Source organism: Pleurodeles waltl, chromosome 6 (genome assembly GCF_031143425.1).
Source record: "Pleurodeles waltl isolate 20211129_DDA chromosome 6, aPleWal1.hap1.20221129, whole genome shotgun sequence".
Lineage (NCBI taxonomy): Eukaryota > Metazoa > Chordata > Amphibia > Caudata > Salamandridae > Pleurodeles > Pleurodeles waltl.
The window spans coordinates 571,399,068-571,416,077 of NC_090445.1; the positions used below are offsets into that span (position 1 = coordinate 571,399,068).

At 44.4% G+C, this 17,010-nt stretch overlaps 1 protein-coding gene across 1 annotated transcript in view; it reads left to right on the forward strand.

Annotated features, from left to right (window-relative positions):
• TBC1D22B (TBC1 domain family member 22B) overlaps positions 1-17,010 on the forward strand; it is a 370,468-nt gene that overhangs the window by 321,041 nt on the left and 32,417 nt on the right. The window contains exon 11 of the mRNA XM_069238752.1: positions 7,354-7,481. Coding sequence (XP_069094853.1) covers positions 7,354-7,481 — 128 coding nt within the window. The remainder of the gene's footprint in view (positions 1-7,353; positions 7,482-17,010) is intronic.

The window sequence follows — 17,010 nt, forward strand, 5'->3', positions numbered from 1 at the left end:
AGCCACCTGGTGGGAGGCAGACTTTGGAGCTGATTCCGTAATTGGTTCTAGCACAACCTGAGTTTCCTGGGTCGGTCTGCTACACCACAAGAGTTCAAAGAGTTCCAACAGCCGTGCTCCAGCTCTTTGGATCCTTGATGAATCCCTCTGGTTTGCTTTTAGGCCCCAAGGAGCCAAGAGGCCTTCCCCTCTGGCGTACCACTGGCAGGTTTACTGCAGGTGGGTATGCCCACAGATTGGATGATTGTTGCTGTGTTATCAGGCCATAATGTCATACCTGGGGGCCCTGCAAATTGTTCAGCTATGCCCTCACCTTCCTTTCTGCACCACCTCCCCTCCCACCGTCTCCGCAACAACTGACTGAGGTCGATCTTTCTGTTTTGTGGCAGGAAGTGCAAGCCCTTTTGGTCAAAGGGGTTATCAAGAAGGTTTCTGCCTCAGACTAGGAAATGGTTGTTACCCCCCCACTTCATAGTGCCCAAAAAGAATGGAGGCCTTGGGCCCATTTTCGATCTGTCCCTTCTCAATGCCTTCCTCCAGAAGGATAAGTTCTAAATGCTCAGAGTGCCAAGCTCTTGTCTGCCCTAGACCCCTGAGACTGTATAGTAGTGTTGGACCTGAAGGCCACCTATTTCCATATATCTGTCTTGCTGGCTCTCAGGTGTTACCTACAGTTCATCAAGGGACAGGAGCATTTTCAGTTTGGTGTTTCCCTTTTGATCTCATCAGTACCTTTGGGGTGTTCACAAAAGAGTTAAAGGTTGTGGCAACATACCTTTGGCAGTCAGGGGTTCCAGTCTATCCCTACAGTGACGACCGACTGTTGAAGGCCCCATGCCTCCTCTAGATGACTGTGATCCTCCTGTCATTTTTGTAGGGTTCACTATCAGCTTTCAGAAGTCATACCTGAATCCTCAGATGCTTACCTTCATCGGAGCTATTCTGGACATGGTTCTGCTTTGTGCCTTTCCGCCAGGAATTAGTCCAGGGCATTCAGGCTATGATCCTGATCTTTCAGGCTTGGTCCTGGCTTTAAGTGTGGTCAACCCTTAGGCTGCTGGAACTGATAGCCTACTGTATCTGCTGATCAAGGATATAGGTGGCATATGTGGCCTCTTAAGTCCCAGTGGACCCAACATTCGGAGGACATCTTCAACCATGTTAAGATTTCGGAGACTGCAACAGACCTGCAGTCGTGGTTAAACCACCACTGGACCTCAAATGGATCAGCGACAGACCCCTCTCCCTCCCGTACCCAGAGCCGCCAGTGGTAGCCAATGCATCGCTTCTGGGTTGGGAGGGCACCTGGAAGAGGTGAAGATCAGTTGTCTCTGAATTCTTGCCTGCCCCCCATCAACCTTTTGGAGTTGAGGGCCTTTCTTCTATCCATCAGAGGAAGGCTGGTACATGTGTTCATGGATAGCACCACCTGTAGGAATGTGCCCCTTTTTGACATGGTCACACCCACTTTGTGCCTGGTATTTGATGCAGTTTTGACTGGGTTCCTGCTAACCAAGCATTTTGCTTGGTAATTGATGCTGTTTTGACCGAATGTGCAGTGGGTTCCTGCTAACCAGGTCCCCAGTGCCATAAATGATACCAGTTTAGAAAAATAACCATTGCTTTTATATATGCTTTGAACTAAAGAACTATAAGGTAAGCAGTTTTTAAATTAAAAATACTTTGCTGCTTCAAAAATCAACAGTGCAATTTTCAGAGTCTTCAATATGTGGACGGAAAACAAGAATGCAGTTTCTCAGGTAAGTGCACAACTTACAACCCCAGTCTTTAGGGTTTCAGGCGAGCACCGGGCAAGGTTCAGGTTGGTACCAAGCGTGCATCTACAGCAGCACGGATCAAAGTCAGAGGCCAATGTTAGTCAATGAAGACGGGGGGTCCAAAGGTGTGCTGCTCCCAGGTAAATACAGTTGGTGTCAAAGGTTGGTCTCCAGGGTTGTTGAGGCAAGTACAGGTGCTTGCAGGTGAGCAGTTTATTGAAGGCAAGTAGTCCTCTCAAGGCTTTGGAGGTTGCTGGGCTGCACAGTAGTATTCTAGGTGCAGGTTTCTTTAAAGGCTGCAGACAGGCCAGTAGGGCTGGGGCCAAGTCAGTTGGTGTCTTCAGTCTTCTACGCTGGTTGACTTCTTTGTTTTCCGGCTCTTCTTAGGTCGACAGGAATTTGATTCTAGGGTCCAGGGGTGCCACCTAAATTAGGTTTTGCACATCCTGGTAGTGAAAAACTCTTCATTTTGCACTGCTGTAAGGCCTACCTCTCATATTGGATAACACTGGCTTACTTTTTTACATTTAATAAGTGATAGCATTCAAATTGGAGCAAGTAGGAATGCTGAGTTTGGTGTCTAAAGAATTGTAATTTAAAACCCTCTTTAACCATAAAGTTGGAATTCAAATCGCAGTTCTAAACATGCCTAACCATTCGGTGCCTGCAGCCTGTATCCCGAGTCACATGACTAGGTGTGGTGTAGCTGACAGTTGGTCTTTGTGTGTTGCTCCCAGACAGTGAGACAAAGGGCGGGGATAGGTCTTGACAGCATGGGCCATATTTCACTTAATGAGGGGGGGTACTGTCAACTACCTCACTTGCACATCAAAAGGCTAATCCTAAGCACACTCTCAAAGGGTTTGACACTAGCTTTTGTGCCCCCAAATTGAGGCCAGGGGAGGGCGGCAGGAAATTCCACACACCTCAGGGGTATAAATATTGAACTTTCAGACAGAACATTTCAGTACACCTCTGAGCCTGTGGAAGACTCAGCCGGAGTGCTGTGCTGCAAGAAGGACTGCTACTCTGCTGCCTGAGTGAAATGGACTGAACCTGCTTCTTGATCCTGGGCTAGTTGTCTGGCCTCCTGATCAGAGCCTCGAAGATAACGATGGCTCAAACATCCTTAAACCCAGCACCTAGACTCTACTGAGAGTCATGCACCCCCACCCGCCCCATCCTCCCCCACCCCACTCCATGTGGTGCCACCCCAGTCGTGAATCCTTGGAAGTGGGCCTGATGAAGGTTCTTTGCTAACCCAGCTGTGATCAAAGCAAAACCGATGTAGTGCAATGCATAACAGCTTCACATCAGAACTGCTGCTGCTCAACCTACCCCAGATGCAGGACCCACCCAGCTTTTCAGAACTGCAGCTGTGCAATGCATCCTCACTGCAGGATCTCACATTGCAGCCCTGCAACTCCTGGGAACCGCCACTGTGCACGCACATCTGCGATGTAGTACCCCACATGGCAACCTGCAGCACATCGAAACAGCCGCTATGCGATGCAACCTTCACGCATGATCGCTCAACGGTCCACAACCATGACCTAAGGTACTTGGTTCAGCAGGCAAAACTTAGTCCCTGTATCTGGCCTGCGCTCCTTCATGGCTGGCCTGAACTTGTGACTTTATCTTGGTCCGACGCAACCAGAGAACCACAGTTGACACTTTGTGCTTCAAGGGTCTATTTTACTTGAACCTTTAAAATTACATCTCTCCGGTTGTCCTGATTGGATTTTTGCTGTTTTGGTCTCAAAAATCTATGAAAATTAGCTCTCCTTTCATAAATGACGTGGATTTGTCTTGTATTAGGTTTTCACTTTATTACGACTTAAAGTGCTGTACAAATACCTCACACGTTGTCTCTAAGTTTAGCCTTACTGCTTTTGTGCCAAGCTATGAGATGGTTAAGCACAGGTTAATATGGGGCATGCTAATGTCTTCACCTGACAAGAATTGGGGTTGCTGCATGAGTAGGAGTGCATCCCACTCAATCAATAACCCAATTTTCCTACTTGCATTATTTCTAGAGAGGAACTGCATCTGTGTGGCGTCACCTGTTGGCGCACAGTCGTACCCCATTGATTTGTCTCCCAAGCTGGTTCAAGGAAAAATACAGTGGTTTACTGCTATATCCGTCAGTTAATTCAGAATTTAGCTTCTGATTCCATGCTAGTCCACCCTAAACAGTCTGAGATGAAGGCCCCTGCACACTAGATGATTAGAATCCCCACTCCCCCGCACAATGCTGTCCCCTTCCATCATCCCCCCAACCCTCCCACCACCTGTAGAACTCTCTTGGCTGCATGACTGTGGTGGTCATTAGCAGGTCCAATCCAGCCCCATCCTCTCTTTCCACATGAGCAGACTGTCGCCCCACTTGACTCATGGCATGCTTCCGACAGTGTCAAGGAACAGGTAGGCTCTAACTGTATAAATGTATATAACTGTGTAAATGTTTCCTACCTTCACACATGTTGATAATATATACTCGTTGTGTATGTGTCCTACAGGGCTGGTGCAGAAATAATAAAAACAAAATCCTTTACACTGTGACAAACCATGTTCTTGGGGTTTAAAAAAAAATCTTTTTATTGATTGCATTTCTATGCAACACATATTGTATTGTAGTCATATGTAACAAGTGCATTTAAGTGATGCACAATGATGTCAACAAAAGGCATCGATACAAAGCTCAGAAAATGTATTGAACATGCTATAAAAACAGAAACAACAAAAGGAAAACGGGTAGGGGGATATTCCCAATTAGGGACCATCAACTGTGGGGTCCGCACCATCGTTTGTCAAGTGGCAAAAAATGAAATGAACTGGTACAAAGGAGCAGTTTGGTTGAAATAACAGATGCTATGTTGAGGAGGGTCACATCCAGGGAATTGGGTCATGTGCTTCAGTCGGCTGTGTAGGGGCTAGCTGGGTTGTATCAGGTGCTGGAGACGTAGGTGCTGAAGACATGGATATATCTGGTGGTGTAGCAGTAGGCATTGAAGCTGCTTGGAAGTCAGACAGGAAGAAGTACCAGGTGGCACTAGTATGTTTTTACGTAGGCCCCATGTGTCCTCCCTATGCTGTGCAATGCCCTCCGCCAGGGATTATGCCTGCATTGAAACCTCACAAGGGGTAGTGCAGGTGGCGCTAACGAGCTCCACTTATGGGTGAATAGGCTTTTAGCAAGGAATCCCAAAACTATAAACGGTGTTGTGGCCCCATGCTTCTGATCTCGGTGAATAAGACCCATTAAGCATGCTTCCCAAGCATGGGGTACGGGCATCTTCGTGCAATTTTCTAGCTTTTAATTTAATCCCAGCCAGTTGTGGTGAAGGGGTAGAGGTAATCCCATAGCATATGTACTAGGCCAATATTAGGAAGGGTGCAGCGGGGCCAGGCAGCATCGGTGCAGTGATAATATTTTTATTTTTTCAGGAGTAAGATAGGCCTATACAATATATAACTTATAAGGTGGAAATGTCCATTGCGCAGTATATGGGAAGGGTATGTATCTATGCCCTTCCATTCTGCTTCTGTGCAGGGGCAGCCTAGGTCCACTTTCCAGCTGCAGAGTAGAGAGGGCTCAGTGAAGCGGCAACGAGTGTGTGAAGTGATTCAGCAAACCATCGTACCAGGTGTCAGCCTGTACCCATTACATCAAGGTATTGGGCAGTGAGATGCTTTGGGTGTTCCTGTTGCTTGCCACTCCAATATGTGTCAAGTGCCCCAATTATGGATTTATGAAGAAGGAAGTGGCCAGGCAGTTGTCCTGTCATAAGAGTTTCGAATGGTATAAGGAAGCCATCTCGCTAAAGATTTCCCGTATGGAAGCCTATTTCATGCCAGGTGGCAAGCTCCCTCACATAGATTATTTAATCTTCCCTAGGGGTGCCCAGCAGCGGAAGCACATGATTAGGAGACTAATCTTATAATATCGTTGTGCCACGTGGAGTAATGCAGGAGAAGGAGATTGTCGTCTGGTGCAGGGTTGGAATAAATGTAAAATGTGTAGTTTGCTCCAGGCTGGAGTTGTTGTTGTGGTGTCTAAGTGTATACCTGCCATCCATTTGGCCACCCATTGTAATTGTGAGGCCAGTTAGTAGTACTCAAAGTTTGGAACTGCGAGTCCCCCCTCAGCAGTCAGTGAATGTAGTTTGTGAAGTTCTACCCTTTATCTCGTGTTATGACTGACGAGGTCTCTTGTGAGTTTGTCGGGTACAGAGAAGGATTTCGGGACATACAGTGGGAGATTAGCAAAATAATATAACAGGCAAGGTAGCATGACCATCTTGACGAAGGCCACTCGCCCAGTGACCGAAAGCAGAAGTGATTTCCAAAAGGTTGATTGTGTTCCTATTGAGGATACCGTACGGGTGAGGTTACAGTTGAATGGGTCAACAGGCTCTTGGTAAATGCAAATACTGGAATGTCACTGGTTGCCAAGTTAGCTGGGCACCTCTGAGGTGGTAAGTGGGGTCCGTTACAGAGACACCAAAGGACTAGAGGCTTGATTTTGTCCAGTTCGCTTTGAGTCCTAAGCTCCTGGGATACCGGTGGAATATGGGTGCTATTTCTGAGGGAATCTTGTGTATGTCACGGAGGTATGAAAGTAAGTCGTCAGCATAGAGTGATATTGAAAGTAACCCCTCCCCTTATGGTATACCCCAGGCCTGCCCGTGCGTGCGAAGGGTGACTACTAGGGGTTCAATGGCCAAAGCAAAAAGCAGGGAGGATAATGGGCATCCCTGTCATGTACCTCTATGAACTGTGACTGATTTGGATATCAAGGACCTGGTCTTCACCAGGTTGATAAATCTGGGACCCAGTCCGTAGTGAGGCAAAGCTGCAAATAAAAACTCCCACTCCAGGGATTCAAAGCCTTCTCCAAATCTAATACTAGACATCCTGATCGTGGCCAGTAATGGAGAGCGGTGTCCATAACCCTGAAAAATCTTAGTAAGTGTAGTGAAGTGTTCTGAGCTGCAACAACCCCATTTTGGTTTGTATGGCAAACAATGTCCTTGTTAGTTGTTTACAGCACAAACGTCTAAATATTGATAACAGCTGATTTTTAAAACTTCTGAAAATTCTGGGAAAACCCCCACTGCATTTCATGGGAAATGTAAACTGAAATGAGGAGCTCCTAGTTTTGTTAGTTAGGATTTCTATCCCATTCAAGAATGCATCCCAAGAGACTGTCCCTCAACTTTCAAAAGTTGGTTGCATCTTCTTTCACCCTGATTCACTTGATCTCACCTTCCAACCCCCTTAACTGCATCTTTGTTATGGAATTCAAATATGTTTTAATGACTTTCTGTTTCCCCACTTAATCATTCTTCATCTTTAATTCAGCCCCTTTCTTAAATACATCTTTGATATTTTTGGCTCTCATATTCTTACAAACTTAATTTTCCTCTCCTCATGCTCCCATTTTATTCTTTCTCATTTGTGCTATCAGATGCATTCTTTCCAGTTTCTACCATTGTTCGTTGTTTCTCTTCTAGATCCCACAAATTCACACATTTCCAAATTTTGGCTAATATTTTATCGTATTCTCTTTCAGATCAGGTGCACAATCACTTTGCAAAGTATGAAGTGGAATACTTACAGTTTGCTTTCCGCTGGATGAACAACCTTCTCATGAGAGAGCTGCCTCTTCGCTGCACCATCCGCCTCTGGGACACATACCAAGTATGAAAATCTTCACACACAGCCTAGTTCTCCTATACCAAAAGTAGCATCTGCTCACTGTTATGTCTCTCTCGGGCTCTAGCACAATTGCTAAATTGCTGAAATCTTCAGTCTCATCTCAGATTGCTAATGTCTGTCCAGAATATAGCAACCCAAGCACTGATCTATTTGCATAATGGACCATATAATTGAGTTGCTCACATAACGCCAAAAAAAGTTTGAGAGCTGAAAATAGAGGCAGCAGGGTGTATTTCACCACATTCCTTAAAGGTGGTTATGAAAATTCTAGAATTTCCTTGAGTGCGTCTTCGGAGAAGAAAGACCAACTTATGGCTTAAGTGTCTGTCATTCTAAGATTTGGGCATTGCCGTTTTTCCAGCTAAAGCCAGCAATTTAACCTCTGACCTTGTCAACCATCTCCCACAACACCAACACGCGCACATACACACCTCCTCATAAAAGCTCAACTTCAGCCATGACACAGATTGGCATTTCAGTAGAGAACCTGCCAACAAGAGGAGATTCCATGCATGCATTTTAGTCCCTGATGTAGCCAACCCCTTCTCGGCTGGGTGGGAGGGGGACAGGCTTTATTGCAACACACGTTTCTTTACTCAAACTACTTGCTGGCTGGAAGGAGAAATAAGGAGGCTTTTTCCTAAAAAAAAAAATCCATAGATTTTATAAGAAATTATGAACGGTCTTTATGAAATGGGTTCACTGTCCAAACACATTTAGAAAACGTTACTTGTATTTTGGTACAATCTTCCTGGTGGACTCTTTATCTGCCATTAGATTCCTCACCTAACCTAATGAATCAGCTCCAGAACACAGTCTGGAACCCTCTTGTGCTGAAAGGTGGCACCATGGCTACTCTGACACTTCCTGATATTATGTTGCCAAACCGTATTTGGCAGCTCCCTGCACATTGTCATCTGTTCCCGTCCTTTTCAATTCCCAAGCTAGGACATACAGATGAGCTTGACGAAAACGAAATAATGCAGTTAACTTAACTAACTTTACCTCATTGCACTCACAGTAAGTTCTGCTGTGCTGTTCAGTAAGAAAGATAATGTACGAAACCAAGTAACTTTTTCTTCTGATGGATTTTCCTACCTGCAGAATATTTATGCAAAGAATCTATACCAATGCAGGTTTCCCATAAAGGAGGGTCCGAGGAGAGAAATTACCTTAGATTCTGTTACCTCAGCCAGAAGGCTAAGTAGCCAACCCCAGTCTCTAGCATACAGGAGGTGCAAAAAGAACAAACGATATGCGGAACAAATCAAACATTCACCCCAGTCACAGATCTGGGTTTAATCCATCAGTTGTTTTGCTTGCCATGCCATTCCAGTTTGGACCTAGCCATATGCGAATCAGCTAGGCCTGGCCTTCCCTGAATCAGAAACAAGCATACTGGGCACGGTTTTGAGTTATCACCCCTCATCAGCCAGGCTAGCTTGAATCTGGTGGCATAGCGAGCACTGGACCTATGTCTGGGCATACCCTTTCCACTTATGGGGAAAAATGCAAAAAGAACAAATGATTGACAGAATGCTGAACAAATCAAACATTAACCCGGATAAATCTGGATTTGAGTCTGTTTTTTTGATTGTCATGCCATACCGGTTTGGACCCAGCCATATGCAAATCAGTCTAGACGCTGCACCCCATGGGAACAGTCTATCCCGAACTGCTAGACCAGGTTCTCTCTGGACCAGAAATAAGCCTCCTGGGACCGGTTTCTGTGTATTACCCCTCATCAACCAGGCTAGCTTGAATCTTGTGGCATAACGAGCACGGGCAAGCCCTTCCCACTTAGGGTGACAAATGCAAAAAGAACAAACGGATGAGATTCGGAACAAATCAAACATTCATCCCGGGATCTGTCTCAGATGTGGGTTTAATCCATCAGTTTTTTTGCTCACCATGCCATTCCAGTTTGGGCCCAGACATATGCAAATCAGTATTGACCCTTCTCCCCATGGGAACAGTCCAGCCCGAACTGCCAGGCCAGGTCCTCCCTGGACCAGAAACAAGCATCCTGGTCCCGGTTTTGAAGTATCACCCCCTTATAAGTCAGGTTAGCTTGAATCTGGTGGCATAGTGAGCACAGGAGGTGCATCCTTGAGATATAACTAATATAAATAAGAGCGTTCAGAGTAGTAATATAAATCAGACCAGCCAAAATCTCTTCTAAGGGACTTATGCCCTTATATCCTGGCACTAGATAACAGCCATAATAGGGAATACAAATATGCATACCTTATTGCCAAACACCACCTAACCAAAGGGTTGAGTAAATAATAAATGGATGACCCTAACAATGAAAATTAAAAAAAATCACCCAAAGGGCGGTAGTCACTACCAAAACCCCCAAACTAGTAGGAGAATGACCAATGTATTGGTCATAGGAGCACATTAGAGTTCTAAAGTAAAGTAGCAAAAGTCTATCATCACATGGTCTTGTCAGTCCAAGGACAAATGAAAACAGAAGCACCATTGAACAGAAGCCACAAGAGGCAGTACCTCAGCAGTAAGTAAAATCAGAGCCACAAATGAAACCTCCACAGCAAAAAAGAAACAAAGTGGCAAAATTAAACCGTCTAGCAGAAAATGGTGGGACAAGACCAATCAAGTGCAAACATGTATAAAACCCAGTGCAACCCAAACAATCAACGGATCAGGACTCTAACCACACCTTCAATGGCACACACAGAAGGGCAATTAGTGGCTAAATAACATTGTCCTCCCTATAGCCAAAGTGACAGCAAACCTTAGTGAGGAAAATGGCCAAAACTACAGAAAACACCAAACAAACACAAAGGTACAGGGCTTGGGTAGAGCTTTACTACCAAGGGTGGTCATGGACCCATCCTCAGTAAGGACTCGGTGAGGAAAATAAAACACAACTGTGTCCGACTAGAAACTATTAGCTCGCACACCATGGTGCCCAAGCAGCAAATGTAGTTTGAAGTCAACTTCTGTCCCAAAGCAAAGGACAACAACATACAAAAAAATAATGTAGCCAACATGAGTGTCTCGCTCCATCAGAGACCACCTCCTGACTTGGAACTGGAACAGAACAGATCAAATACTGAAGACCGCTAGACCGCCACAAGAGGAGGTAAACACCTAACAGTGCAGCAGAATAATTAGGCGTCTCTGGCTTCCAGGTTAGAAGGCATCAACTTGGAGGGCAGTGTAACTTTAATCCAAGACTGCATCAGCAGCACTCTGAGGCCTGATAGCATTCTACGGTCACCGCAGCTGGCAGCAATGATCCTCACCTCCAGCAGGCGACTCCAGGAAGGCAACAGAATGGTCCTAGTGACTGGATTTGTCAAGAGGAGAGGAGGTGGGAAAATAACTTAGAGCAGGCATGTAGGATGCCACAGACTGAACCAGCACTGTCGCTGTGCACCCTCTGGCCACAGCAAGACAGAAAATGCAGTAGAAAGAAGCAAACAGAATTAGAAGTGATCAATCAATCATAGATATCAGCAAAGAACCGCAAGTCAGGGACTCAAGCCCCAGAATGAAATCTTTATCATGCATTTCATATTAACATACCTTAGAAGGGTAACCAGCAGAAAACAACAAGCTGAACCACAGCTCTAAGTGCTATTCCAAGCAGGCTTGATCCTCCGTCAGAACGTGCACATTACTAAGGCATGGTAGCAAAACGTAATGAACACAGGGATGCCTTTTCAGTCTCTAAGCTAGATGGCACATGGAGCACGCTAGTACAAAGGAAAGGGCAAAGACCAACTCTAGGACTTTGGAAGCTGTTTGAGGAACTTCTCAATATTGGACACTCCCCTGTACAACTAGAGAATGCATAAAGGTTTTGCACTCATTGAAAATAAGTGTTTCTCTCATATGGCCTAGCTTTTGAACCACCATTGCTCACTCACAGGAAAAAATATCTACCTACACAGGGAAGGAACATGCCCTCTGTCAATGCCTCTCAAGACCTTATCAGCTCCACCTCTGAAAAGACTGGAACATCTAAATATAAATCCACTAAGTCAGCCTATATGGCCCTTGGGTCTAACTCATATGCTCTTAATAGGTTTTCATAAGTGTCTGCTTAAGGGTATGAAGGGACAGACTGGAGGGTTTCTGTCAGCAAGTAAATTTTGGTCATGGGTAAAGGAAAATCTAAGACCCTCACAATTTCGCACCATCTCAGGAAAAGAGAAAATGTCCTCCAAAGGTCACCTGGCCACCCTTTCATTATCAACCTCACACTGCCATCTATAGAATTAATAAAGGTACAATAGAAACTCCCCCTTGATGTCAACCACAGCATCGCACACCTCTCTCAATGCCATAATGGACCCAGAAAGCTCCAGAAAAATTAACTGAGGTCTGGACTGTGAGGAGGCACAATGCCAGGAGCAGCCAGAAGTGTGCTATCAGTGTTGGTTGGAACATCTGCCAAACATTAAACCTGGTGTGAGCCCTGTGTCTGCACCAGCATTGGTGCTGACAGTAAAATATTTGACAAAGCCTTTGGCGGCAGGGTGGGATATCTAGAAATTGGTCTGGAGTCCGCTAACGTGGGGGTAGACACTGCTAGCAGAGGGGCATACTTCAGGCTTGGAATCTTCTTAGGTTATAGAGGTGCACCAGTGAGAATTTGGCTGGAGTGGTGGGGAAACTAAAGCAGAGTTAACAAGGCGTAAATGAACGTCACCATAGAGGGCCCTGATCAAGGTGCTGGAAAAGCCTGGAGTGGTTTATGCAGCAGTGGGCACCTGCCCAACAAGGCAAGCGCTTCATAGCTTCATAACTGTGAGGTGTCAGAGTTCATTCAAAGCCATGGCACCTCCTCTCAGCACAACAAAGCGATTACAAACTTCTCTCAGTCCAGAGGAGATTCTTAAAGTTATGAATTTGTAGGTAAAAGTATCTCGGATAAATTGTTATGAAGTAGTTTTCTTAAAATGGTGATTAAATAATTGGTATATCTTGTGCAGTTTTTTACCAAAATGGGTAAGCTTGGGCATCTGTCACAAGCTCCTACTCTGATGGATACTTCTAATTAAAGATTCCAGCTTGTTAATCTCCCCTTGTACCATAATGAAAAATGTCCTGCTCATGTTGGCAGATGCTGCCATCTGTCTCCATCAAGACTGCTCCCTCAGGGCATGAAGATATGGAGTCATTTATAGGTGTCATCCCTACGCGCCAATGTCATTTCTAATTTTTCGTGTGCCCATAAATACAGATATGAAGCTCTATCCTTAATTAATTAATTTATTTATTACTGATGTTTGTGCCACATGTTTTTTGGCAGTGTGCAGTGATGTCTCTTGAAAACAACAGGTTTAAACTCTTCCACACGTGCATCATATGCTCCTTTATACAGTCAAAGGCTGTCAAAAGAGAGGAAAGCAGACTGTTGCCAAGCACACAACACAAAATGGTGTTAACCAGCTTCAGACAGGAATGGTCAAATCGAGCTAGAGGGACTAATTGAATAAAAAACACAAGTGTATAATGGTGGGTCCATAATGAACAACTTACTTACCTTTGGTGACGCATTATCTGGTAGAGACTAGCTACAGATTCCTTCCCTTTGAATTTCCCCAGGCGTCAGACTGGAAAAAATAAACTTTTGCTCAAGCAATAGATCTGCATGCGCCATTGGGTGGCTCCATCCGGTTCTGCGTGGCATCGTTGACACCAGATGTGACATCACGGTCACCTATATAGGCGCCACCCAGGCATGAGGCTTCAGTTACTTTAATCACAACCTTCCACGCCAGGAGCGCAGAGCAATGAGAAGAACTGGCATATATGTGTGTCCATACCATGGCACTGAAAAGGATCTCCCTAACCCTAGCAAATGAGTCTGCAGAGCGGTCAGGCATTGGTGGGTCTAAGGAATCTGCACCTATATAGTCTCTACCAGCTAATGTGTTACCAAACGTGTTCATCTGATAGACTTTTAGCTGCAGATTCCTTACCTTCGACTAGATACCAGAGCCTTTGTTGTGAGGTTACTTTAGCATTTATGTAGGCACATTTATTTTATCTTGGATCTAATGCTTGTGCCCTCTTTCCTAGTCACTTGTCATTAATTTTATTTTTCTTATTTTAGCAAGGCTTCATTTTAGTGGTAATGTTTTATTTTTATCAGTTGCCCTTCCATACAGAATTTGTTATTCATTTCTTTGCATGACATTTCATCCTGTGCTAACTCCAAGTCTGTACACAATAGTTTACTGGGTGTTGTCAGACCAGAGACTACAATGTCTACCCCACAAAGAAAATACGTGTTGTCAGGGCAGTTCTCAGAAAAACAAGTTTTTTTTTTTTTAAACAACATGCTGCCCCCATCAACTGAGGGGGGATATTTCAGCCAGGCTGCCCACTCATGCAGCATGATATTACAGTTCCTGCTGAAAGTCCGCTCTTCCTCTTCGTCTATGTAGGAGGACTACCAGCAGACTAACAGACCTCTTCCTTACCTCTGAACAGAGCTATGGGGATTGGGCTTCCTTTTCCTGGCCATTGCTGTAATAGTGTTGCGTTTCATTATCCTCATAATCGCAATTCATGCTTTTTCACATAGAACTCAGATGCTTTGATAAAACCTATTGAACCAGGTTCCTGCTTCTGTTTTGTCTTTGCATATTTGAGACTTGTCTAACTGAGAGAAAGGGGTACGATCTGGTATACCACAACTTCCCTGAGAAGTCTGAGTGTCAAGCGATAGGCTGCAACAAATCGCTTCTACTTCTGGTACTGGTGAGGTGCTTCGAGCTGGCCGGAAGGGTTACAGCTGTCACACGGTGTGGGATAACACTAACTCCCCCACACTCAGTGGTATTACTACCCAAAATCCAGCAGTCTTGTTACTACAAAGGGAGTCCTACGACATGGCGCCACCAGCGTTGGTTACTGTCTTTATGGATCCTCCAAGTATTTGTCTCATTACGTGCAAAAGACATCCTAAGTACCTCATATGGAGACGTCTGTGATATTTGGGAGTATCCTCCTCTGCTAGATAGGTAGTATCTATTTTATGCTGTAGGTTGTTCAAGCTTGAACATTTAAAAGGAACTCCCCAATTGATGTTTCTATCTCTGATCACTTCAATTCCATTTTTTACAAATTGCAGACTAAAACAGGGCCGCGATTGCAGCTAACACGAGACGTCCCCTCACAACACACTTAAGAAATAATGGCCTCACAGAAGAGGGAGGAGAAGTTACATTTGTCGTTGAGGCTCACAACACATACAGAACTGACATTTGTTTTTACTCCTAGGTAGCCTTTCCAGCAGCAGATGGGAACAAACATATATTTCATAACTTCACCACATCAAATGCACCAGCACAATATAGACCTCATGCGTATTTAGAAATACCACTATCTTATCAAGAACACCAGAATTGTCTTGGTGTAGCCCTACCACACGTTTCACAGAATGTTAGACTAGGCTTTTTAACTAATGACAGATCTACATGGCCAAAATTGGCTGCCTGTACACCGCACCCTAATATAGGTACTAAGGCAGTAGCAGACGTACGCCGCCTATACACTATATAGAAATATATAGACAATTAATAAAATTTGTAATGCAGACTATAAACACCGCAACTACATGTGGCCACAAGGGGCATTAGTCCTGCTACTATGCTTTTAGTTATGGGTAAATTACCCACCAAACGTTAAGAGGTTCCGTTTTGGTTAGCACAAAAAAATTTGTACTTTGGAAACAGTGTTTCCCCATAGGGGACCCCAAGATAAACATGGAATTCTCTCAGTGTGCTTGCCATTTAAGATGGTTCCCTCGTGGACAGCTAAGCCACTTGGGGTGCAGTGTTTGCTACACTCTACACTACCGCACATGGGTCACTGACACTTGGGAATCTTCCGAAAGTGTTAAAACAAATTCAGGATGAATATGGGGCTGCCACGGCCCTAAATCTTGAGGTGCAGTTAATGGACAATTTTGCCACAGTATCTTCAATAATATTAAGTAATCTTAAAGGGGAAGCAGTAGCATTGGCAGTACGCCAGCCCACATAATGAGAAGTTTACTGAAGGACAGGACGAGGTCACTTACTGCTAGACAGCACGGCAGAGGTCACAATAGTTTGCCATAATCTTCAAAAGCTTCTGGATAGGACGGCAACTAACAACTTTTTAGAAGTTGAAACTGCGAACATGCGAGTCTCCCCCCTCTCTCCCCTCCCCCCCAGATAGGGTGTACAAAGTGAAAATGCAAATTGAGGGAAGACATAGAGCGCATAATTATATTCTGGGGAAAAACTAATGTTATGACATCCTATTGGCAGAAAAAGATTGGGCACCAAAATTTGTCCATAAATTCCCACTAGGGCAAGATGTCATTATGCCATCTTTCTCAGTCCTTGATCCTGAAGAAGTAAGACAAGCTTACGCAGTAGATTGGGCATTGGCACAATCCCCAGCGCTGTATCGCAACCATGTAGGATGGGACAAAGACTTCACCCTACCACACAATACCGGTAAGATCAACAAAACTTCCACATTAAATATGAGGCTAAAGTACCAGTGAGAGAAATACTCGCACAACTTGAGTACCAGCATGTACTAGATCCCTGCATATTACCAATGAACATCCCTTTGTTACCTGTAGCTAAACCGGACAATTAATGTAGAATAGTCATAGACTACAGACACTTAAACAGTCACACACGGACATTTGCTATACAAAATGCACACAGCACTTATCAACAATATAGTGTGTAAGAAATACAAAACAACCTTGGATTCTATCAGTGTTTTTGCTGCCAAAATATAGTGCCTGGAAGAAGGGATCTGGCTGCCTTCTGTGCGGTAGGTTTGCAGAGAAAGTTTTGTCGACTTCCACAAGGGTATAAGAACAGTCCTGGATGGTTCTCGGCACATGTAACATCTATATTACACAGTATTGACCCTGAGGTGTTCTCCTATGTAGATGGAATCTACTTGACAGGTGACGACCTGATCACACACCTAAGATGGGTGGACAGCATTGTGGTGGGTTTTGCTGAAACAGGCTTCAAATTAAATTTCAAAAAAACAAAAATTACCTTTTTCAGTGTCCTGTTTTAGGGATACGATTTATGAAATAGAGGAAAGAGCACGGCGCCCCACTTTCTAGTGTGCGCAATTACGACCTCCAAATGCCATCAGAAAGCTACAATCGTTATTGGGCTTTTTATTTTTATTTTGGCAGAATGTACATTCCGGATTATGCACTTCGCATAAAACCACTTTATGACTTGATAAGTCCAGACTTTTCATGCAAAAATTAGACGGTTTAACACATATGCAGCCTCAGAGCACTAAAGCAGGACATGATTGAAGGAAACACATCTAGAAAAATGTGATAACACAACAAACTTGGTCATCAGAGTAATTGCTGGTGCCATTGGATTCACCTTTGTAACATTCAATAAAGGTGATACCGTTCCAGTAGCATATAAATCACATTTACATTCCATGGCTGAACAATGCTTTGCTCGCACTCAGAAAATTCTGA